The sequence below is a fragment of the Aplidium turbinatum genome, chromosome 14 (genome assembly GCF_918807975.1).
Source record: "Aplidium turbinatum chromosome 14, kaAplTurb1.1, whole genome shotgun sequence".
In the NCBI taxonomy this organism is placed as follows: domain Eukaryota; kingdom Metazoa; phylum Chordata; class Ascidiacea; order Aplousobranchia; family Polyclinidae; genus Aplidium; species Aplidium turbinatum.
Window position 1 is genome coordinate 8,575,815 of NC_137485.1, and position 24,024 is coordinate 8,599,838.

Genomic DNA, 24,024 nt, shown 5'->3' on the forward strand with positions numbered 1-24,024 from the left:
GTTGCGCAATAATGCATTCTTCTCGCAGCTGTATCGGAGCAGCACTGCCCATGCGCGGCGCTCTTGTTTTGTGATCTTAAGGAGCAGGATTGCCATATTGGCGAATTCATCGCCAAAATCCAGAAATCTGGCAATTTTTTAAGACGTTTGGCTTTGTATTTATGGTAACGCCTAGAACATCACACAACTAAGGAGAAAGAGCCATGTCCATTGAGTCCTGTCTTTGTCATGAGTTACCAAGGGGGGTGGGGGGGACTTATATACCAGTCCCAGGTATACAAGTTCTCTCATTTTCGCAAACCATTATTTTTTCCCGATTAGTTTTCTTTTTTCAATTTCTCTTTCGCCTGAGTTGTGTGATGTTCTAGGTTTTTCCCATATTTATGGTTTGGCGATTTGGCTCTTTTTTGGCGCTTTTTGAGAACTGATTTGGCTAAATTAATTGCTTTTGGTGATTGATCAATATGTGACTTTCTAGGTGCAATGTTTAGCAAAAGTGTTTGGCAATACTTGATAGCTCAGTTCATGCTTGTCATATAGCTGCCAGAGGTGTACAGGAGCCGTAGTTTTGGAGTATTTAGGACCCGGAGTCTCGGTGTTCCGTTCACTGTTCGCAACCTTATTACATCATTAATTTCTCGATTCAAAATCGGAAGTCGATGTCTAAGTAACTTCGAGTCATAGCAGGGAAAACAAATTATTTCCTTTGTTTCGAGCATTTAAAGAGAATATCGTTTTGGGAGAGAGTTTGCTTTTTTGTACCAAAGACAGGCAAAACACAACAATACCACAGGGTTGAGCATTACAACAATATATTTTACATATTTACAAGTAGTTTAACAGTCAAACGTTTTCGGCTTAACTTAAGCCCTCATCAGGAATCTGAAAATATGTATAAATTGCAATAAATTTAAACTTTTTGAAAGTAACTATAATATAACTAACTGACTATAAGCATCAAGAAACACGCAACGATTATAAGCAATAATGTGGAAAACAGACAGACAGAAAACAAATTACATTAGGAAAAGGCAACTGCGTAACTAGAAAAGAATTTGCACCACAGGGTGCGTGATGGGTGCAACCTAGTTCGTACCCTCAGTTCGTACCCTGAAAAGATCGAGAGAAAAAATTAAAAAAAGCCGAAATCGCTGATCGCAGTTTAATAGCACAAAGGCGAACTCGCTGATCGGAGTTTTCGCAAACAAACTCAAGGGTAAGGGCATGGTTAGGGTTAGCGGAAACTGCGGAAAAATATTTACGGAAACTGCGATCAGCGAGGGTTAGGATTAGAGCATAGATTACTTTATGGTTAGGGTAAAGGTTAGCGGAAACTGCGGTCAGCGGAAACTGCAAAACTGCGGAAAAATGTTTGTGGATACTGCGATCAGCGAGGGTTAGGGTAAAGGTTAGTGGAAACTGCGGAAAAATGTTTGCGGAAACTGCGATCAGTTAGGGTTAGAGAGCATATTACTCGATTGTTAGAGTTAGGGTAACGGAAACTGCGGTTAGCAAAAACTGCGGAAAAATGTTTGTGGAAACTGCGATCAGCGAGGGTTAGGGTTAGAGCATAGATTACTCTATGGTTAGAGTTAGGGTAAAGTTTAGTGGAAACTGCGGAAAAATTTTTGAGAAAACTGCGGTCAGCGAAGGTTAGGGTTAAAGCATAGATTAGTCTATGGTTAGGGTTAGCGGAAACTGCGGAAAAATGTTTGCTGCAACTGCAATCAGCGACTTCCGCTTTTTTTAATTTTTCTCTCGATCTTCTCAGGGTACGAACTGTTCAGGGTACGAACTAGGTTGCATCCGTGCGTGATACATCTAATAAATGTTGAGGAGAATGGATGCGCCTCCCGCAAATAATTGCTTGTTTAAATTTGGATTACAGCGTTTATGTTGAGATTTATGAGTAACTGAAAGTAACTAGTAACTGTAACTAGTTACATTTTTGAAATCGGTAACTGTAACTCAGTTACTATTTTGGCCAAGTAACTGTAACTCAGTTACTTTTGAAAGTAATTTTGCCCACCTCTGTCTAGCACTAGTTGCAACGTTCATCTGATGAAATTGAAAGTAAAAGTAACAACAAAAAAGATGGATTATTGCTTCACTGACGTTTCGTGCACCATGACAATGCATTGCGCATCCTCAGAGCGAATTACAAAATAAAATTTTACAAGGTTATATACTGCAGTGTGATTGAAGGCATAGGCGTAGCCAGAGGGGGCAAAAGGAGCCATGACTCTCCCAAAATTTTTAAAGTTAGGATTCCGAAGTTGAACCCTTTGTTGAAAATATAATTTGTATAATAAATTTATATCGTTTTCCAAGACATCTGGCTAGGACTTGTTTTAGACACACAGAAAGACCTAATGAATTTTGCAAATCGTAAATCGCACGAAGGTTACACGATTTACGCTTCATTTAACTAATCTGTGGAAGCAATTTCAGACTCGCTTACTCTGTTGGGTTTTTGTGTAGCTGAGTTTTTTGTGTTCTCTAATTTTAGTCGCAGTTTTTGTCCGTTCGTGTGTAACAGCTACGGTACCTTTAATAAGTTAATAGCTGTTTATCTGCTAATAAATTTCATACAAATATTACCCTGAAAGTGTTTCCAGAAAGCGCTATTATCCATTATTTGAGTGTAATTTTGCCAAAATTTTCCGGGGGAGCATGCCTCCAACCACCTAGAATATGCGTGCCTTTGGCACGCTCTAACCCCCCACCAGCATTATTGCTTCCCTTGCTTAACCCACCAGGAAACGCCACTGCACATCAGGTAGCGATGTCTTAAATAAAACACGTTGTCGTTCTCTTCAATTCATAAAATATTTGGCCCCCCCCAAAATTTTTTTCTGGCTATGCACTGATTGAAGGCAAGAAAAAATAAAACACGTAATATTTTAAAAATTGGCCAATGATGTGTGAGCGGTTACTTTCCACGTTAAATTACGTAAAAACTTCCAACAATAAACATAAAAATTCGAAGCAGTGACGACCAACAGAAAAAAATGCGAAGTGAAGCAAAAGCAAACCCATGCCTCTTTGCAACAACAGCTCTTGTTCAGTGTTGCCAGTTGTTCCTGTTGAATTAAAATGATTTTTTTGAAGTTGAAAAAGTTTTCAAAGCAAGTTATCCATGACAGCCGAGTATTTTACATCGCCGTATTTTGTTGTTTCATTGTTCCGAGTTTTGTCGCTTCTACCTTTTTCTAGACCTGTGCTATGTTTGGCATATATTGTGTTTCGTTGTGGTGGTCAAAAGTAAAAACAAAACTGTAACAACCAAAACAAGATTTAAATCTACAATTTTAGGTCAGTAATCCCACTGGTGTTAAAATGTTAACTACGCGGCGTACTTGTTTCGACGGTAACGACTAGAACATCACACAACTAAGGCGAAAGAGAACATTGAAAACTAATGGGGAAAAAATGATGGTTTGCGAAAGAGAGTTTTTTGGCGCTAAAACTTCTTTCAATTCTCTCATTTTCGCCCGATTAGTTTTTTCTTTCGCCTGAGTTGTGTGATGTTCTGGGTTGTTCCTATTTTTTCGACTGGCTGAATTGTTTGTTTGTGTCATATCTTTATCCAGCATTGCGGGAAAGCGGACTTGAGCGCTATGCATCGGTGTACTGTACGCCTTCCAACGTAGCCTACACCTGACCCACGCTGCAGCCGACGGCAATGTCTGTTTCCGGTTGTCTACTCTACTTATGACTTAAATTTAATACTACCCATTACTCGAAATCGATCACTGGGTAGAGGCAATTATCGTAAAGTTTCTTGCCCAGAGAAACAACAGCAAGTGCAGGTGGCTGGAGTCGAACATGCAGGCTTTCGACTGCGAGCCCAACGCGCTAACTACTGCTGCCAAGTGCACTGCCATCATAAGATATTATTGTACAAATTTAATTTCGGACAGTTAACTTTCCTAAGAAACATGCATTCGCAAACTGCACTTCTTCAAAACAAAATTACTTGAGTTCGGGACTTTTTAACAGCTTCATTGTGTTGGGGTAGGGGAGATTATTGTGTAGCCTAAATTTTCTGTCGCCTGTGTGGCTTATTTCCTATCTTATGTCACACAAGCAATCAACGTTATCGATACACAATTACAGAAGCCACACCTTTTAAATAATTAGCCTACATTTGGCTTATGGTTTAATGATAAGTAAACTATTTCTTTGTTTCGACACTCGATATAACGTGTTTCCAATAACTTCTGCAAACTTGATTTGTTGTTCAGCAACACGTTTGAAAAGCATTTTGCAAATCGTTTGAAAGCCATCGTACTCATTTCGAATAAAACGCATTGCCTAGCCCTATGGTATAGCATTAAAAAAACACGTTTCTCACGAAGACAAAATGTTTCTTTCAATATTTGTAATTTTTCCTGTGTCAACACCTTTCATATGGCTGGAAAACATGTTTTGCGCTTAAGCTGCACAATTATTAAAGGATACTGAATTAGGCGTAAGCTAGTCTGATTATAACTTGCTGCTTTTCACAGCAGCGTAACAAAATCTGCATATAACTTGCTTGCATCTGCTGAACAAAGCACCTCAACTCTTAAGCAAATGTTGACAAAGTGTTAGATTTTCCAAGCTTACACTATTACGTTACGTTGAAAAAGAGAAAACAGTCGAAGTTAAAACATGTTTTGAGTCGTTATAAACTTTTCACTTGTTTTTATTGGTCAGTTCGCCACACGTTGTCTCTATACAAATATTGACAAAAAAGTGACGAATTAGGAAAGGAATTTTTTAATGCAGAAGTTTCCTATCCTTAAACAAAAATAACAATTTGTGCGTACGCTACTGTAGGAAATGTAGGCCTACATGATTTGACAATTTCAGATGTCTAACGCCAACTCAATAATCAGTGTTGGACAAAATTGAGGCACCTATTTGTAACAAAACAAGATTTATAAAACCAATTCATGGAGAGGGATACTTCAGTGAAGACTGAGCAGTGAGCATATGACTTGCTCAACAGTTATTACAATAATTTGACAATATAAAAAACCACGAAACCGATCATAATTACTTCAATAGCTCACGCAACAGTACATTGTTTGCAGCTGCAATTGGCATTGTGAGCGCATAAGCAGCGAGAGGCATCGAACAAGCTTCAACCACTGCACATCATGCAACCTTCTTTGTTTTGGAGAGAACACAACATGGCGGCTTCACTGAGCTGTTAATACAAAAAAAAACTTGTAGCCATTGTTTGTTGATGACATCGTAGTAAAGAAAATCAAAGATGAATGGTAAGTCAAATATAGCATAACACCTAATATTGCAGAGCAGTAGTTCGTAAATAAATTTTATCGTTGCTTCTTTGATCGTATCTGATAGAAATCAGTTTATTTATGTTGCTTCAGCAACAGTTCATACATTAGCAAGTACTGTATGTGAAAAGGACGGATTTCTGGGTGGGAGTAGCACACTTTACAAAATAGTAAAAATTCTACGTCACTTCGACGTCTTACCTGGTCCTCAGCATTTTCGGCTTCGATGGCTGCAAGTTTCTTTTTGTCCACCGTGAACTGAATTGCCTGGGCCGCTGGTTTTGTGCGCAGATAATACATGCCTGTCTTCAAACCCTGTCGCAGAAAAAATATTAAAGCTATCAAAAGTGTAAAGTAAATCCGTTGAAGGTGACACCAAAGTCAATTCGCTGTCACACTTTTAACGTGATTGTTTAGCGTTAGCCAACAGGCTGCATATGCCTTTTGGAAACAATAAATGGTGTAGTGACCCAGTAGCGTTTACAGGGGGTAATTTTAAAGAATTTACTTAAAGAAACTTACGAACACTTAAAGAAACCACCGCATATTCTTGGGATATTGTTCGTTTTTTTAGAAGTGTGTGGATTTGGGGGCAGAGGGTTTCATTGGTACCGGCCAATATGATCTTCTCAATGATGCTGCGTGTACAAAGCCGGTACAGTACCGTTGCCGAAATGGGGCAAAGCATGTTCATCACATAGTCAGAACAACACCTTTATTTATTAAATCAGCAGAAATGGACGTAGATTACTAAGCAGTGTTGCCAGTGCATTTACCGATTTCCATCCGTAGAAGTGCATGCTGGTAAGCTTGGAGTAGTTAGGTTCAGCAATGTGGATGTTCAGGCTTTGGCTTTGGTCAATAAACGCCGCACGGTCGGCCGCCATCTTAACTACGTTCTTCTGCGAAATTTCCCAGACAGTCCGATACAACTTCTTCAAGTCGTCTGGGATTTGTGGAATGTTCTAAAAAAATCGAGTTTCTGTTAGTGAAATGGACATGCAACGCAGGAAAAGGTCTTGTTAATAACCTTTTGCAGAATATTTTAAACAATTTTTATTGATCGGAGTGAAATTCTTTACAAAGGAAGTCAAGTTAGCATGAAATTAAGGCAAACAACTTCGATTCGATACAAAATGTTTTCTCGCCGAACTCTTGAAAGCGAAAACAACCGACAGATCTTCGACGTTGTCTCGAGTTCATAAGAAAACCAAGAATTTTGAGTCCAAACAAAAATATTTCGGTTTCAAACAGTCCTAACTTTTGCAAAAAATTCTTGCAACAGTACAAAACGTCCTGTGGGGCCATTGCCGCAAAGCTTTGAGAACCTTACAAAAAGCAAAACTTGATAAAAACAATTCCTTTCAGTAAAATTAAGTGTAACAATATCAAAAACGCAAGATAGCTCCGCGATACTTTACCTGAATGGAACCGTTGCTAGAAATCATCTGAAGTTTAATCTTTTCATTCCAGATCCCTCTTTCTGTCAAGTCTTTCAGCAAATGCTGATTGACAATCTAAATTCACCAAAGGATGTGGAATTAGGCTAAACAATTGGCAGAAAGCATGCTTCTTTGTAGCAGAGTCAAGTCGTATTAACACAAACAGGTTTACTATAAAAGTTATTATAAAAACACAACTTGTGCCCAATTCAAAAATGTGGAATGGATGCAAAAAGAAGTGTTGAGCTGACTGGGCAATTATAGATTGAACTGTACAGAATCTGTATGAACCATAAAAATTTTTCGCATTTTCAACATTTTAAACTACAAAGGAAAACTAAATTGTTCCTAAAAAGTACAGGCTGATGAATTGTGCACAGTTAAAGTAAAATATGAGTCTCCTACACCTCAAGAGTTGTGAACTGAGCAACTGACAGCTGGGCTAGCAACATTTCAGCAAGTGGCTGAAGTTAGTAAATTATGAAACTGAGAAAGTAATAACTGAGCAAGCCATAACCTGGCATGTCACAAGTCAGCAAATTTAGTTTACCAAGCAAGTCCGACATGAGCACATAAATCTCATTAGCTGACTTGGACAGAAAATGAAATGTGCTTGGTGAGGTGAAGCACTTGCTGAGTTGTCCCACCCGAGTAGTCCGACCACCGTAAAATATTATATATATATATAGTATATACACTCAATATCAAATATTTTCTCACTTGGTATTCCCCAGACAGGACCCTTCGTGTGTAAATGTTGCTCGTGTACGGTTCAATGGACTCGTTGTTGCCAAGAATCTGGGCAGTTGATGCGGTTGGCATTGGTGCTAGCAGTAAGCTATTACGGACTCCGTGCCTGACAAAAGTGAAGATTGTTACTCAGACAGCAAAATCCATTATTTTACATTCACGTGTGCAGACGTTGAATCAATGATGAATTTTGCAAGTCTGGGTAAGTGGGAACAGGCCTCGAAATTCGTTTTCGTTGACGGCGGACAAACGTGTCCGGTTTGAGCAGCTATCTCGGCGGACAAATCAAGTCTCAGGGCGGACACACCAGTTTTAGTGTCGATCCTCATGCTTAATCACTTTATCTTGATAATTTTTCGCCATTTGAGAAATGACAACTATAGCTACGGTTTAGAAGGCTTTTAAAAATTTCAGCGAATTCACTGACTCTGAAAAGCTTTCATCAAACCAACGACGTGCACTTGAAGAGTCAAAGCGCTGCGTAGTGCGTAGCTGCTTAATACGCCGGATAAGGCATAACTATAATTAACTTCGACCGAACGAGGTCGTGTGGCTGCTTGCGTCACAATGCTCTGGACATGAGTCGGAAAACTTCTACACTAACGCTACTGTTTTCTGTTGTGCAAAGTTTCACTAGGCTTTTTTCTTTTGGTATATTTTTGCGCGTCATGTGAACGAAAGTGAATTTTCCCTAGACCTTTTCTTTCTTACTGTAATACCAAAACTAAACAAATTTTGCTGCATCTTGCTGTACTGTAATAGCCTACTCGTATAATCTAATTTTGTAACCAACCTTGCCATATCAATATTACTCGGAGATCAAAGCCAGACATTGTGACGTAAGACTTGAACTGAGTTGCTCGTGATTAGTGTAAAAATACCGGTACTCCCATCGGTTCTTAGCAAATAATCCACCTTTGTTACGCTGATTCAATGTCACCAATCGTTGAAGCAACGTAAAAATCGAAAGTTTTCCTGCTTGAATGGAAGCTAAGGGATACAGTATTAACATTTTCTAGATGCGCGCTAGAAAGCTCGGGAAATTATATATTCTCAACAATTGTTCATGCTATGCAATGACGATTTCTATCGCTATTTCTCGGCGGACAAATATGACCGATCTAGATGGTACTTCCCGCGGACATCACATGCTGTGACGGCGGACATGACCGCCGTGTCCGCCGCGAATTTCGAGGCCTGTGGGAACGTTCGTTATTTAAAATAAAAAAGTGAAAAATCGCACGTTTGTGACAATTGACTTACTTGGCGATGTTTTCTTTAAGTTTGCCCCAATCCCACAAATCGGAAGGAGTGACACCCCACATATCGTACTGCAGAATCTACAAACGATATACAAGTTGATAGATGAATATGTTCGTTAAATTGTACTTACTACTTTTATTCAACAAAACATCCACTTTCCTATGTACAAAACGTGCTAAATCGTCTTCTCTAGTATGTTTTCGACCTCAGGCACGGGTTAGGGTTCCTGTGTAATCGCTTTCACCACCTGTCTTTTAAACTTTTGCATCACAGAACCACTCATATTGGTGCGCTGTGATGGAAATAAATAAAAACAAACTGAATTGGACTTACTCTTACAGCAGTCAAAGAAAACGTGACAAAATAATCATAAATTGAAAAAATTAACTTACCCCTTTGCTGACGGGCGAACCTTCATATGTTTCATAAGGTCCGTACTTTTCTGCCAGTTCGCATGACGAAGTCAGGGCTGCGTAGTAAAGAGTTTCAAAGATCTTTACATTCAACTTCATGGCTTCCTCGGAATCAAAAGGCAAACGCATTAAGATGAATGTGTCTGCCAAGCCTTGAACGCCAATACCAATAGGTCGATGTCTGAAATTCGATCGCTTTGCCTGAAGAAAATCACCAATTAAGTTTCTAAGCCTCCATGAACAAGGTTGTTAAGTTGTCGACGTGTGGGTTAAATAGGGCACTTAGGGAAGGGTTAAATTAAGGCTACCCATGCCGGAACGGCCGTGAAAAAATGCAAAACTAAAAACGATCTATTTTAGAATATATGAATTCAAAACCTTATTCGAAGCAGTAACATCTTCATCAACTTATCTGAGTGCTTGAGATATTACGTGGTACTGAGATAATAAAATATGTTCATCGATTTTTTGTACTTTAGATTATTCATATTTGTGTTGCTGATCGAAGCAATTGGTTTCAGTCTGGAAGAATGATCAAAGTACCAAATTGTCAAGTAGTCTCCAACATCTCTTTCTGAGAAGTGGTAGGGTTTCCTTATCTATTTCACTTCTATGAGTGGACTGTCCTCGGGGAAATAAGGACTAACACTTGTCTTATATGGATGCATTGGTTTGCGTAACTTTAATACAAACAAAAAAACTGATTTTAGTCAGTGTAAGATTTTTTTAATGCATGCAATTCTTTGCTAGCACAAGAAAGCAGCTTTTACAACAAACAGTTCTTGAAATGTCACTACCATAAAAAAGTGGCAACAATTGTGAGTGATACCTTTGTTTCCTCAAAATAAAAAATCGCAAGCTTTTGAGCCAACAGAGAAAGACAAATAGGGTCGTCATAACAAGATCATTTCTTTGAAAGAAAAAGAACAATACGGTACTGTATTTGTCATGAGTACATATAACTGTTCAGATAAAAAGTCCAAAGTTTTTTTCAATTTCGTTGCGATGAATTTCATTATTATCATACACTACAAACAACAAGGCCATGGACTTCACCTGTGGTATGGGGTAGTAATTAATCTCAATGATCTTGTTCAAGTTGACAGTGACCACCTTTGTGACGTCATACAGCCTCTGGAAGTCAAACGTGCCATCTGAACGGACGTACATTGGCAGGGCCAGGGAGGCTAGGTTGCAGACTGCGACCTGGAAAAATAATGACGTTTGTAAAGAGTTGATTTAACATTATGCAAAAAATACAGCTTCTTCATCAACGCGACTGAAATGCTAAATTGATTTTGATAAGTTCCAAAGCGTATTAAATTCATATTCTAAGAGTCATCCTCTGTGAAAAATTTGGAATTTAGCACAGGGTCGATAACCTTATTTCATACTGACGAACGGTGCAAGGTAGACATTACTTCCACAAGCCGGTCATCATAGTGTGGCATATTATTAAAGGAAAACAAAGTAAACAATGTTTTATATTCAAGGAAGTTGTACGACGAGCCCAAACTACATCCAGTTATCGTGTTGCATATCGCGGTTTTGGATATCAAATCCTTCTCGGTATAACTTTATAGCACCAGCTTGCTGGGCGTGCAGTTGTTCACTTATACATTATATTGTCTAGCTCATTACTTTTGTATTTAACCAGTGGTTCCCAATTTTGGACGACGACCTCTTGTTCTCTTATGTTGACTTTAAATATCTTGCAACCGCCCTTCTCCTCGACCAACTATCTTTTCAAAACAGCAAGATCAATGTCGAAGGCCGCGACCTTCACAAAACCTATGAGTGACCCCCAGGTTGGAAACCACTGGTTTAAACAATGCTTGACTGCATGTAAATTTAATACACCTCTGTTCAAAAAAAGAAGGTAACCTATAGATTAATTTTCTTTTTGTACGGGCCGGTGACAAACGTCTAGTCAAGGGGCCTGGCCGTTGACGGTCTTTGTCTAACAGATAATCATATTTTTCCATGAACAGACTTACTTCGTCAGGGCTGCTGTACTCGACAATCTCAGTGCACAAATTCGATGATCTGATTGTTCCAAGATTCTGTTGATTAGACTTGCGATTGCAAGCGTCTTTGTAAACCATGTACGGCGTGCCGGTTTCGATCTGTGACTCAATGACCGCGTACCAGATCTTTTGGGCCTTGATGGTTTTTCTTGCTTTGCCTTCCTTTTCGTATCTAAAGCATAAGATAATGGATCAAGGATTAGATTCAATTAAATGGAAGTTTCCGCAAAATCCGGATTTACAGTAGAAACATTGCTGGAAACAATTTTTTTCAGGCTGATGGTTGAAGATTTAGATTAAGTGGACGGAAAGGCAAAAAAGCCAATCTTTGTGACCACCTTTCGGCATGTCTTTAAGAGACTTGCCAAAGACACAACTGATGACGAGTCGCCCACACAGAAATCAACACACGACGTTATTTACGACCACGTTGGTTAAATAAGTAGTAACGTGACTGCTGATACACATTCGTAGCAGTAACAGATACGATACATACTTTTCATAAAGAGCTTCAAACTCATCTCCCCACACATCTTGTAATCCTTTGGCCTCGTCTGGACAGAAGAGAGACCACATTCCATCACTCTCTACTCGCTTCATGAAGAGGTCAGGAATCCACAATGCATAAAAAAGATCACGAGCTCGCGATTCGTCTTTACCTGTAAGATGACAATGGACATATTTTGACTGAGCCTTTGATTTGGTTAAGTCTCGTGGCCGTAGATTTGGATATCTTCTTGTTAGCTTTTTGCCATTTGCGCTCTCTCAACGAAAAATCGCCAACTTGACCAATAAAAGTTTTGTAATTGAAAAAACATCTAACGAAAGCTTTTCATATCATGTGTTTCTTGTTGCGTGGATCAAGAAAGTTTAACTTCAGAAAATAGAATTGTGAAAGTTACAAAGAAAACAACAAATATATAATTGTTATTGAGGTGCACCTGTATTCTTCTTGGCGTCAAGAAAATCAAAAATGTCGGCGTGCCAAGGCTCCAAGTAAATAGCAAAGGCCCCCGGTCTCTGCAAAAACACGTTACAGACAATTTCGTTTTGATATTGTTGCGATAGAAAGTGCACTAGAAAATTGGCTTCCTAGCCTTCCCGTCCGCACTAAAATTTTAACAACCGATTGTGAGCTTAGATATGACTATACTAATTCTTTATTCTTAAAAAAGCAGTGTCGACCCAGTAATTGGGTATGTAACTGGTTTACAAAAAGCAGAATAAAAGAAATTGTTTTTATGTCAAGTGACAAGGAAAATACTTTACCTTGTTTCCACCCTGATCTACGTATCTGGCAGTATTGTTGTAAACTCTCAACATGGGAAGAAGACCATTTGAATTTCCGTTCGTCTGGAAGTAGAAAACTAAACCTTAATATCACACTTTTGTATTTATGAAGACATTGAATTTTAACAAAATGTTTTATCGCAAAAAATGATTCAAGGACCTTGAAATCTTGTTCCCATACCGCAGCGAATGTGCTTTAAACATATATACCTTTTCTTATGAATTAACAAAAAATTAATTAAGACAAAAAATATCAACAGAGTTCCTCACGCCAGCTATGTAGCTGCCACTGGAACGAATGCCATGAATCGAGAGACCAATTCCACCAGCGGATTTTGATATGAGAGCACATTGCTTCAGAGTCTCATAAATCCCATCAATGCTATCATCTTGCATGGTCAGTAGAAAACAGCTGTGTAAAACAAAGACATTGTTAAGTTTATGCCGTAAGCTATGATGCTGCCTCAAGCAAAATACAACGGCCCAAATACTTTGAATCTCATTGGTTAACAAAAAATGACCTGTGAAAAAAGCGTCATGCGTTGTATAGAACTTTAAATGCAGTACCGTATATCTGAAGCACATTAATTTTAGTGCGTCAAAACAGGGTGCTTATTATGTTTCAGTTCTTCTCTTTACTAAACTGATTGAGACCAGTCATAAGGCTTTGCTCTTACACTAAACTGTTTAGTGTTGAAAGAACAATTTTGTATAACATGTTAAATAAAAAACCTGGATAATTGCGGACGATTTGTTCCAGCGTTGAAAAGTGTAGGTGAGGCATGGGTGAACCATCGTTCAGAGAGAAGGTTGTAAGTCTGTAAATAACACAAAAAGGAAACATTGTGTCAAAATGAAAAAGGAAACACTTTTCCCTTTAAATAAAAATCTACATGTTAGAAACAGTCAAAACTATAAAAACCCAAAAAATATAGTTTAACTTTTTACAAATCAACTTACAGTGGTGTGTTACAACAAACTAATGCTATGAATGAAGACCTCATTTACCTGAAGAACTGACTCAAGATCATCTTCATGGATGCCAACAGAAACACGCATGAGCATGTGCTGAGGCCGTTCCACAACTTTGCCATTCAGTTTCAGCAAATAGGATCTCTCCAAAGTCTGTAAACCAGATTGGTATATAGGCTAATTGTTAAAGCAAAATAACAGATGAATTTCTTTATGAAAAGGTATCATTAGGTTAAGTGCACAAACAACTGTTTTAGCATTGAATGAAATGCCAGTTAGTTGTCTGAAATTCAAAAATCACCTCCAAGAAATCATTGTTTCGCCCTGTTCCATGCATATATAATCATATATATACACTTTAAACATTTTTATGAAGTAGAAACATATACATTACACTTCAAAGTTAAATCATGATCACGCAATCAAATATAATGATAAATTAATATACATGAAGTTGCCTATCGAGTTCTCTGTAAACAAGTCAAAACTTTTATTACCTTGAAACCAAAGTAATTGTAGGAAAAGTCCCGGTCGTATATAATGGCAGAGTTCAATTTCTGAAAAAAGTAGTTATTCACCAAATGACAATCAAATAATAGCACATGATACTATTTCACCAGTTTTGTTGTAGTTGGAAGCGTAACATTAGCAAGAGCACTAAAAGTCTAATAGAAAATCATTTATCACACAAATACACAGCATTATAATATAGCTCATCAAAAGTACTTTATTAAAAAAACTCAGTAAATTACATCTTTATTCTTCATGATGATATCAAAAGTCTTTGTTGAAATAAGTGGAGAGTGCTTTCCATTTCGTGGGTTTATATAATCAAAGAGATCTTGCATGACAGCTGAAAAGACAACAAACATTTTAACGCAATAAAATAAGTTTTACCAAGTCGCTTGGACAAAATTATCATATGTAGCACCAGTTGAGAATCATGATGAACTTTTAGTTGGGTTACAATGTGTTCTACTGTTCATAGAACTCTAGAATCCTTCCCTAGATTTTGCAATAGGAGGCTACACAATAACACATAACTACATAAAGGAATAAATACGGTTAATAGAGACTCAGATCAACACAAAACTATTTTACATAAATCAGTTTAGGAAATTTTACAACAAAATTATTGCCTTTATTTCCATGGCTGTTAAATGAACCCCTTGAGTACACAGCACACACCACGGTTTAATATAATTTTATCACAACAAACTATAAAACACTAACTTTTCAATGTACACAATCTAGCATGAAGCCATCTGCTGTCTAAGTGTCAGAAATGAGAAGTGGTGACAAGTTGTCCATAGAATGACACAATAAAGAACAGAAGATGGCTCAAAACAATCATGAAGTAGACTTCAAGAGATTTGAAAAGAAATAGAGAAAAAAACAGAAGAGGGGGATGATATTGAAAAAAAGATTGATCACCTGAATGAAAATAGAAAAAATGATGTGGATATATAATTATGTAGATGATATCTGCCAACAATGGCTAGACCTTATTGAATGTGACAAATAAGTACAAAATAGAATTAACAAAGAGCTTACACGAAAATGACTTCTTTGTTTCCTTGTGGAGATTTGAAACAGCCAGTCGAGCGGCAAGAATGGCATAGTCAGGATGAGTGGTTGTCATGTGAGCTGCTGTTTCCGCAGCAAGTGTATCAAGCTCAATAGTTGTCACACCTTCATAGATTCCACTAATCACCTTCATTGTGATCTGGGCCTGAAAATTTTTTCTTTGTCATGTACTGGTACGGTAGATACCAAACGTTATTAAGATAACAGACTGTTTATGTAACAAGTGAAATTAGTAAAACCCTAAGCCTAAGCAAATAAAATTCCTCCATTGTCTATTGCAGAAATAAGATCGACAAAGTCCAGTTCAAACTTAAATATTGGTTACAAGATTAGAAGCTTAATGCTTGCCTACAACCCCTCTTTCTTCCTGTCAGAACCATACTAATTTGCAATTGTTTATTTATTCAGTCTGAAGTGGGTATAAAAACCTGATTTTTTGTACGCACTTATGATCCTTCACAACAGTTAAACTCAAATCCGAAGCACATACATATCGCAAAGATTTCCTGGCATTTCTCTTGATTGCTTTACCAACAGTAAATTTTAACATAAAAAGGTAAAGAGTCTCTCCACACAACGGCTCGCAGAAAAAGAAACAATTAAGAGTGAAACGTCTGGGTCCTCAGGCAGGCCGTGTCACAATAAAACAAAGCAAATTCCACGTCAGCATAATCACAAATCAAGAGGGCAGTCGAACCACCAGAACAAATCTTTAAGTCATAAAATATCAACATCAGGAAAATTAATATCAGGCAACTGCTTTCATATAAATATGTAAACAATACCGGTAGTAACCACTAACCAGCCTTTCAAACAGCTTACCGGGTCAACAAAATCCATGTTAAGTCCATAGCAGAGTTTTGAAACTCTTGATGTAATTTTGTCAAACATGACTCTCTCTTTCCGTCCATCTACATTATAAAAAAGAAAGCCAGTAGGCTTATTACACATGCGCTGCAATTAGGTGTAGAAATACAAAAATGCCTCTAAAAGAAGCAGGAGGAAGGCTGTGTACACACAAAAAAATTAATCTGATTAGCTAGCCTAAACATGTACTGTACCGGTACTGCTTGAAAAGATTCATATAACATTAGCACTTACCTCTTTTGTAGACATACATATTGCAGCAAAATTGATGTTTATAGAAAATCAAATGGAAGCACTACACAGAAAGCAAAGCTATTTGAAAATATGTCAACTTGGATAAATTCCTAAAAAGTGATAAAACATAGGGCAATTTGCAACAATCTTGTTAAAATAGATATTATCGATAGCCTACCGGTCCAGTTTAATTGGGACTGTCCAGTTTTCGAAGATTAGCTTAGTTTAACATGTTTTTTTGATCTAAACACTTACGGTAGTGTTGGCAAATTTGAACTATCTTAAATGAGTCCACTTGGAGTTACTATATTTTATACAATATTTTCCTTTTGGCTGTGGCTATATTTACACTATATAGTGTAATAATAGCCTGAATAGTGTTGCCAGATAAGGAATTCTGCCCTAATTTGAGAAAAGTTTAAAGCAGTTGAAAACAAAAACTTGTATTTTGGAATTTTTTTTTAGTCCTGGAAAGATCAAAACCCTAATCTTATTTCTAACTCTAACCCTTCTTAACTTTAATCCTAACTCTGGCAACACCTGATTGTGGAAAAATAGCCACTTTTTTTTAGTAGGTCCTGGATTGGTCGTAACTGATTGCTATGCAGGTAAATATCTAGAAAGCTACGGTACCCTAGCATCTTTGTTTTCCTATCCTACAATTGGTCTCATTCTGAATCTCGACTTAAACAATTATGCTAGTGCCTCCAAATGCTTCAAAATTTTACTTTCGTACCTCAGTATTCACAGTTTATTCTAACCGTATAAACCAAATGTTTTGTACTACAAAGAGAACGACGCCTGCCTCTATTCAATTTGGCGCCAACCAAATCATTTCATTGAAGCGCAATTCTGTAGTCACGTGATAAATACAAATTTCTTTTATAAATCGTTCAAGTGTTACAAAAGTTTTCAAAATAAATAAATTACGCTAAGACGTTCGATTGTTGTGCAAATGCCAGCATTTGATGAATGTAAAATACAGTAGCAGTACGGTACTGAAGTTAAACTTAAATAATAAATCCACATTTGAAACATTATAGCCTACATTTCATATTCAAAATACAGTACAGGAAAATCCATTTTATGAATTCGCTTTCATTTTCATAATTTGTAAATTTTCCAAGGGGAACTTTATATTCAGAGTCTCAAATGTTAGACTCATCGGTAGCCACTTTAACAAGTCGAAATTCTGCCACTGAAATTGACTAGAATGAAACCGCCAACCAATCATAAGCTACGGTTTAAGTGACGTAAAAATAGCGAAAAGAAGATCATAGAAAGCAAATTAATTAAGTGATGGATTTTTTTGTCAGCTGGTTGGCTTAGGGGTTAGGGGTAGAAAGTAGTCATTTCATTGACGCGTGTTCGACTCTCACCACTGCTATTGCTCTTTTTCTTCTGTAATTACCAAATAAAGTTCAAAACAAGCATTAACTCTCTGGATGAGTGCTAGAAGGGTCACAATTGGACGGTAGCCTCTTATAACACGTTCTGATTGGTTGGCGGTTGCATTGTAGTCAATTTCAGTGGCAGAATTTCGACTTGTTAAAGTGGCTACCAGACTCATCAGTCCACAGGCAATATCGAATAATCATGTTTTATTTCGCCCCCATTGCAACAAGATAGGGTGCACTGCGAATAAACAATGCAGCACAACAGATATCTGGTATCAGAACAGGCACATGCAGTCATTGAGTCAGCTTGCTTGTTTGTTTATTTATCCTGCATTGCGGGAAAGCGGACTTGAGCGCTATGCATCGGTGTACGCCTTCCGACCAGGGGTGCATTCCTAAAATTTTTTTTGGGGGGGGCTCTATCACTTAGCTGTGTTGTTATAGACAAAGTATGTATAAGTAATCGGTGTAGGTTTGCCAACAATGTTTACCTTTTTTAAAAGGAAACACTGTTCAGTATGTTTTTACTTCTGAACATCATGTCGAAAAACAACCCATGCTAAAACATAGTTTGAAGTACAGAAAAAGGTAGAAGCAACAAAACGTGAAAACGTGGTTGAATCCGATATAAAATTATAAGTTTGAAATTTGGCTTGATTGCTACACTGCAATCTCCTTTGCTTTTTTTTTACTGCGTAGGCCTACACTTGAAACTCGATTTGCATGAGCTAATTCCAATCTTTTAACTCAATTGTAAACTTATTTGTATGAGCCAATCCTAAGCACACTTGCAAAAACATCGACTGCAATAGGAAAGTAAGGAAATGCAATTCTTGAAATGAGCGCTTGTGGTTGCAGATTTGCTATAGGCAGTGATGTACGCGCATACAAAAAATATTGACGCCGTCAGCGCAAACGCAAACGTTCGAAAAACTATACGCCGCATGCGTCAACGCAACTTGTAAAAAAAGTTGACGGCGTCAGCGTTAGCGCATACTCTAGCGCATACTCATTTTGTTTGCTAGGTGCCAAACATTCACACGGTATAAACCACTCGAAACAACACACTTTTCAAGCCACTTCGCGATTTCTCGTTACAAGAAATTATCTTTTTGGCCGGAAGGCACATCTGGCATTGAAAATATAAGTTTTTGCCTTTCGAAGAAGAGCTTAAAATACTTTTCCATGTAGGGCCATGGATTTGTATTATCATGCTCCATTTCACTTGGAGATTAGTATTACCGTAAGTTATTCCCTGAATACAATAGTGTAGTGTAAGAAACTGTAGCATACGCCCATCAAGAAAATTCTAGTATTATACTAACTGTCGCTCCTAGTAATATACTAACTGTCGCTCCCTAAAAATCCATTATAAAAAACACTCTTTTTAAAATAATTCCGTTTGAATAAGACTAATATTGCTTTTAATGCCATAATTCTCTCAGTAAGCTCTATGCTTTTTTCTGATAAGATTTTTAAAAAGTGGGTTAATGGAAGACAAAACTGCCAGACACAAGCAAGTTTAGATTCTGAACTGCACAACTCTTTGTTATTAGCATTCAGGGATAGTTAGCATTACTAGTATTATTAGCAGTAGGCTACTCAAAAGCCTCTCACAATTGGCCCCTGGATGCATGTTTTGCTAAACTGCTCATCAAGTTACAAAACATATATAATTACATACTTACGCAACAGAATGTATAAATTGTCAAGTAAAAATTACCTTAGCTTGATAGCCTACTGTATGTAGGCCTACACATTACTACGCAGTCTACGCTACATAGCCTAGCCTACAACAAGAATAATCGGCAAAGTAATGTACTACATATAACATACAGAGTACAACATCATGCAAGCAATCACGGTCGGAGACCAAATATTTGAGTTTGTTTAGATACATAGGCTGCACTGCTCATTGCCTGAGAAGTTTCTGATTTGCCCTAAAATGCAAGACTTAACTAATATAAATTAAAGTGCTCACAATTGCTTACAAACGCCTTCAACACTGCTTGCCTAAAAAAACTTCACACTACGAAGCTAAGTCATTGTTTACATTTTACATGGAGCGGCATTACCAACCTACCTACTTGCTTGCTTACATTACATTCCTGTTTTGACCCGTAATTTCTCAGTAGGCCTAAGTTGTTTTAACTAATTCTTTCTTTTTTTCTGCAAGACTTCAGTCTCCACGTGGGACTCTAGCGTCAAAGGCAGTAGTGCGATATACAAACAAACTCCAGCTGACTGAACAATAGATGACACTGTGACACAACACTAGAACAATGGGCAATTGCAAGACGTTAACATTTTGCAGTTTGACAAAAAAAAATTGCAAACAACAACTAAGACATTAAAAAGTATGCGTTGACGCTATGCGCTAAAAAACCGCGAAAACTTTACGGCGCATCCTCAAGCGCAAACTATCCAAAAAAATGTGGCCGCAAGCGTTAGCGCAAACAAAAAGTCTACGCCGCATGTATGCGGCGTAGAATTTGCGGCGCATACGTACATCTCTGGCTATAGGCTATAAGAACCAATAAGCTGCCAATGTGACAGTTACACTAAAATCTCATTTAGTTATTAACGAACAGTTTAAAAAACTCCAATTACAGCAAAAGCATATTTCAAGTTGGTGCAAACGAGATTACACAAAACAAATAGCCTGTCTGCCAGGTCTTTGGTTTTATGAGCTAAGTTATAAGCACCACGACAGTCCTTGATTTTAGCCAGCAAACAGTTTTTGCACAGATCGGAGTTCATTCAATGTGGGCAGCTTAGAATGCTTAACTTGAATATCCACAGCCGACCGATGAGTCTGCAACCACTTCTGAGTTGCCGCAGTGCCATTCCATAAATGAGGAGGTGGTCCATTGATGCTGATGAACAACAATGCTGAAACAAGTGGTATGGTCAGCCGTGATCGTAGCGGTGTGATGACCAAGTTCATTTGTGAAAATCCACGTTTGGCTTCAGCAGAACTTATAGCAATCATGTTTAGTATTACGTTCTTGAGCAACTTTATCGTATCTGGTATATGACAAAGATTGTTAACATACAATCGGAAATAGGAGTGATGACATGAAATCTCTCCTCTATTTTTCGTAATCTGTGCTCCCCTTCTTGCCATGGAACTTCGACTGCAGCAGGCCACAATTCTAGTACAATAATTTCCAAGCTCTTCACAGAATTTTCATTGTTGGTGTCCACCATCCTGCTTCCAATGTTGTCAACCAAAGCTTGAATAAACCGATTACGATCAAAAGAAGGGTACCGTATAGTCTCTACGTCGAGCTTTGAACTGGTCCAATGTTGTGCCTTTAAAGGAGTAGTTTTTTGTACTTCCGGGACTCAAGTTAACAACTTCATTAAACGAATACTTTCCTTCTTGAATAGCTTTTTTTATTTGAAGTAGAGAATTAACAGTCCATTTGACATGACGATTAGCTACTACGAAGTTGATATTCCCAGTCTGGAGAGTTTCTGACAAAAGTGATAATTGGCGATTGCTATCAACTTATGTTCGGGTTTTTTTGCAGTTCTGTTGTGAGAAAGCTGTTAAAGTGTTACTTGTTTAGTCGAAAACTTGTTGTTCAGCTAGAAAAGCTGAAAAATGGAAGCTTGAACGAGCCCCCCCTGAGCCCCCCCTACATCAAGCTTTTTCGAATTTCGGGGGGCTGATACTTTGTATACTTGTAGAGGTTTTGAACCACTAGGCTATGACGAAGGCCAGGTCACAGAGTTTGACAAACTGATGTTTCCGGTTATTGTTGTGAGTGTTGTTAGTTGTTATTGTTGTTAGTTATTGTTGTTATTGTTGTTAGTGTTATTGGTGTTACCAAATATGCTGAATGGAGAGCTGTCTTTGAAATTGCGATGCTCAAGCGCACACTCCGAGAGTTGAAGTAGCGTCCCTTGATGTTTTTTATTATTTCATTTTAAACTTTTTTTTATGACTTAGGCCTATATTTTGTGAAATTTTTTCGAACTGTGATGCTCATGAATCTTTCCACAAATTAAAATCAAGAATTCTCATTTCTGAAAAGATGGCAGCACAGATGGCACTTCAAACTAAACTAATGAACCGTGACAGGTAAATACACCGTAACTGTATCCTGATATGCTTGACTGCTGCATTCCAATGTGGGCAATTCTACACTGATATGGTTTACTTTGTTGCTTCCATTCGATAAGATGGAAATGGTGTTTGATGTCAACTAGTGTCCGTTTTCTATGAGTGGTTTTCGTGTTAGGCTTAGGCTACATTTACAAGCTAGGTAGCTGAAAAAATACTTTGTTAGCTCGTTTAGAGTGTTTGTAAACTGGTCCGCTCGGATAGCTCAGTTATTTAGCGCGGTACGGTACTTCGTGAACGAAGAAGCTTCAAGATTCGATAAAATGGCTGTTTGATGTAAACTAGTATCCGTTTTCTGAGTGGTTTTCATGTTAGGCTTACATTTACATGTTAGGTAGCTGGAAAGGACTTCATAGCTCGTTTAGTGTGATTGTGATTTGTAAACTGTGTCTGCTCCGACGACTCAGTTGGTTAGCGCGGCATTTCGTGAACGAACATGCGTCAAGGTCAAGCGGCGTTGGTTCGACTTTCAGAGTGTGCGATTAAGCAACGCATTCTAGGGACTGCTGTTCATTTACCGGCATCTAATTGATGGAATAATTTCCTGGCAACAACACTTCAACAATCGGAAACTTCACTCTGTCGGCCCTGCGTCAAAAGCCTTTACAAGTATGCGAAACTACCAGGAATAAGCAATAGATTGAGTTTCGCTTTAGCTGCACGATCGTTGCTTATGGTACGGTACTTCACAAAGTAGATTGAGTTTCGCTTTAGCTGCATGATCGTTGCTTACTTCGCAATGTAGATAAGGAACACTGTTCTCTGGTCATGTGCTATTACGAATGGTGTTGACAGTGGCGTAGCTAGGGAATGTGCCGCCCGGGGCGGATTCAGATTTTGCCGCCCCTTCAGGAAAAAGCATGTGAAAATGAAATTTTTTTTAACCCTTTCCTTCCCAGCGTTGCCGTTCGGCAACACTAAATAAAATAAACAAACAAAAAAAAAATTTTTCATTTTTTTTGTTTTTAAGTTATTACTACCCCCATGAGAGCTTTAGAAAAATTTTCCCGCCACGGGAAAATAATTCGGGAAGGAAAGGGTTAATTGACTGAAAGTAGATTTTTTGTATGTTTTGAACCAGTAGCGTAGCCAGTAATTTTGAAAGGGGGGAGTTTTCAGGCCCGGCGGGCGAAGCCCGTCGGCGTCCTCGCCAAAGACGACACCCAGCGGCGGGGGGTCTGGGGGGCCTCCCCCAGAAAATTTTGAAAAATTACTTTGGATTTGGTGCATTCTGACAGCATTTTCAACAAAAATGTGGGTATAAATCCCCTAGTATAAATATTCCTGTAAAATGGTGCTGTCCGGTGGCATAGTAAAAGGATAAGATCATGTTTTCTTGGGAATTTTTCGGTAACTTAATAAAGCTAAGTCTCTATGTTTTCTTGTTGCTAATTCCTGGCTGAGATATTTGAATGTTTGGTATTGGCAAAACTCGCTCTTTTAATGGAGTTTCGTTTAAAATTAGGCAAACTTTGTTTTAGAGACATAGAGACTGAAAGCATCATTCTCAATATCGTGACGTCACATGCGTGCCAAAGAGGGGTTGTAACCCCCAAACCCCTCCTCCCCCTTGGCTACGCCACTGTTTTGAACGTTGCCATTCTGTTTGCTTTTATTTTCCGTGTACTTTTGCATTATCAACAAAAAAATAACGTCCTGTCTGAAAGTGCCGCCCCCCAGACGTGCCGCCCGGGGCGGTCCGCCCCCCCCGCCCCCCCCTAGCTACGCCACTGGGTGTTGAAGTCAGTGGGTCGTTGTTTAATGCGGCTCTTTTATTTGGCTTTTGTTTTTGCTTTTAAAACAACAACTCATTGACTTCATTCTCTTCAACACCATTCGTTAATTTAAGTAGACATTATTGGTCGTCTTAAGTAAGAGATGCAAATCGATTTTATTATTCTCACTCTTCCTTTTGGTTGTTTCATAAACATTGAAACTGTCTTCTAAAGCCCTGAGAGAAACACATATTTATAGAATAAATACACCGTTATTTTTTATAACAAACTTTGTTATTGCTATTGGTGCGGTGATTATTAATACAACAGATGAGATAAGTTTTGTTTGGTTTTGAATCTTTATCCTGGGACTGACAAAGCCTTGATTGGTTATTCCTGGTAGTTTCGCATACTTGTAGAGCAGGGGCGTATCCTCAATGGAAGCAAGGGAAGCATTGCTTCCCCTGTCAAAATTGAAAAAAGAGAAGCTGATATTTTTCAGTAAAACGATTTCGTAATTTCTTTACCTAAATGCGATTTAGAACGGTTTTTAACTCATGCCCCCCGTATGATTTTGAACTCGGTTTTAATTTTAAAAAAGTTGGAAGCCAACGGAAGCGAAGATTCGTATTGCATCCGTTGCT

General features: G+C 38.1%; 1 protein-coding gene across 1 annotated transcript; it reads right to left on the reverse strand.

Annotated features, from left to right (window-relative positions):
- Nucleotides 1-4,393: 4,393 nt before the first annotated feature.
- Nucleotides 4,394-16,248, reverse strand: LOC145783665 (ribonucleoside-diphosphate reductase large subunit-like). Its single transcript, XM_082595551.1, has 20 exons — nt 16,137-16,248; nt 15,858-15,946; nt 15,003-15,180; nt 14,201-14,301; nt 13,946-14,005; nt 13,485-13,601; nt 13,209-13,294; nt 12,747-12,888; nt 12,456-12,539; nt 12,128-12,206; nt 11,683-11,845; nt 11,157-11,358; nt 10,216-10,365; nt 9,139-9,360; nt 8,747-8,823; nt 7,454-7,589; nt 6,713-6,808; nt 6,068-6,256; nt 5,493-5,606; nt 4,394-5,197 (listed from the first exon to the last, which is right to left on the reverse strand). The coding sequence occupies exons 1-20, from the start codon at nt 16,153-16,155 to the stop codon at nt 5,132-5,134; spliced, it is 2,370 nt and encodes a 789-aa protein (XP_082451677.1). The 5' UTR covers nt 16,156-16,248; the 3' UTR covers nt 4,394-5,131.
- Nucleotides 16,249-24,024: the final 7,776 nt, after the last annotated feature.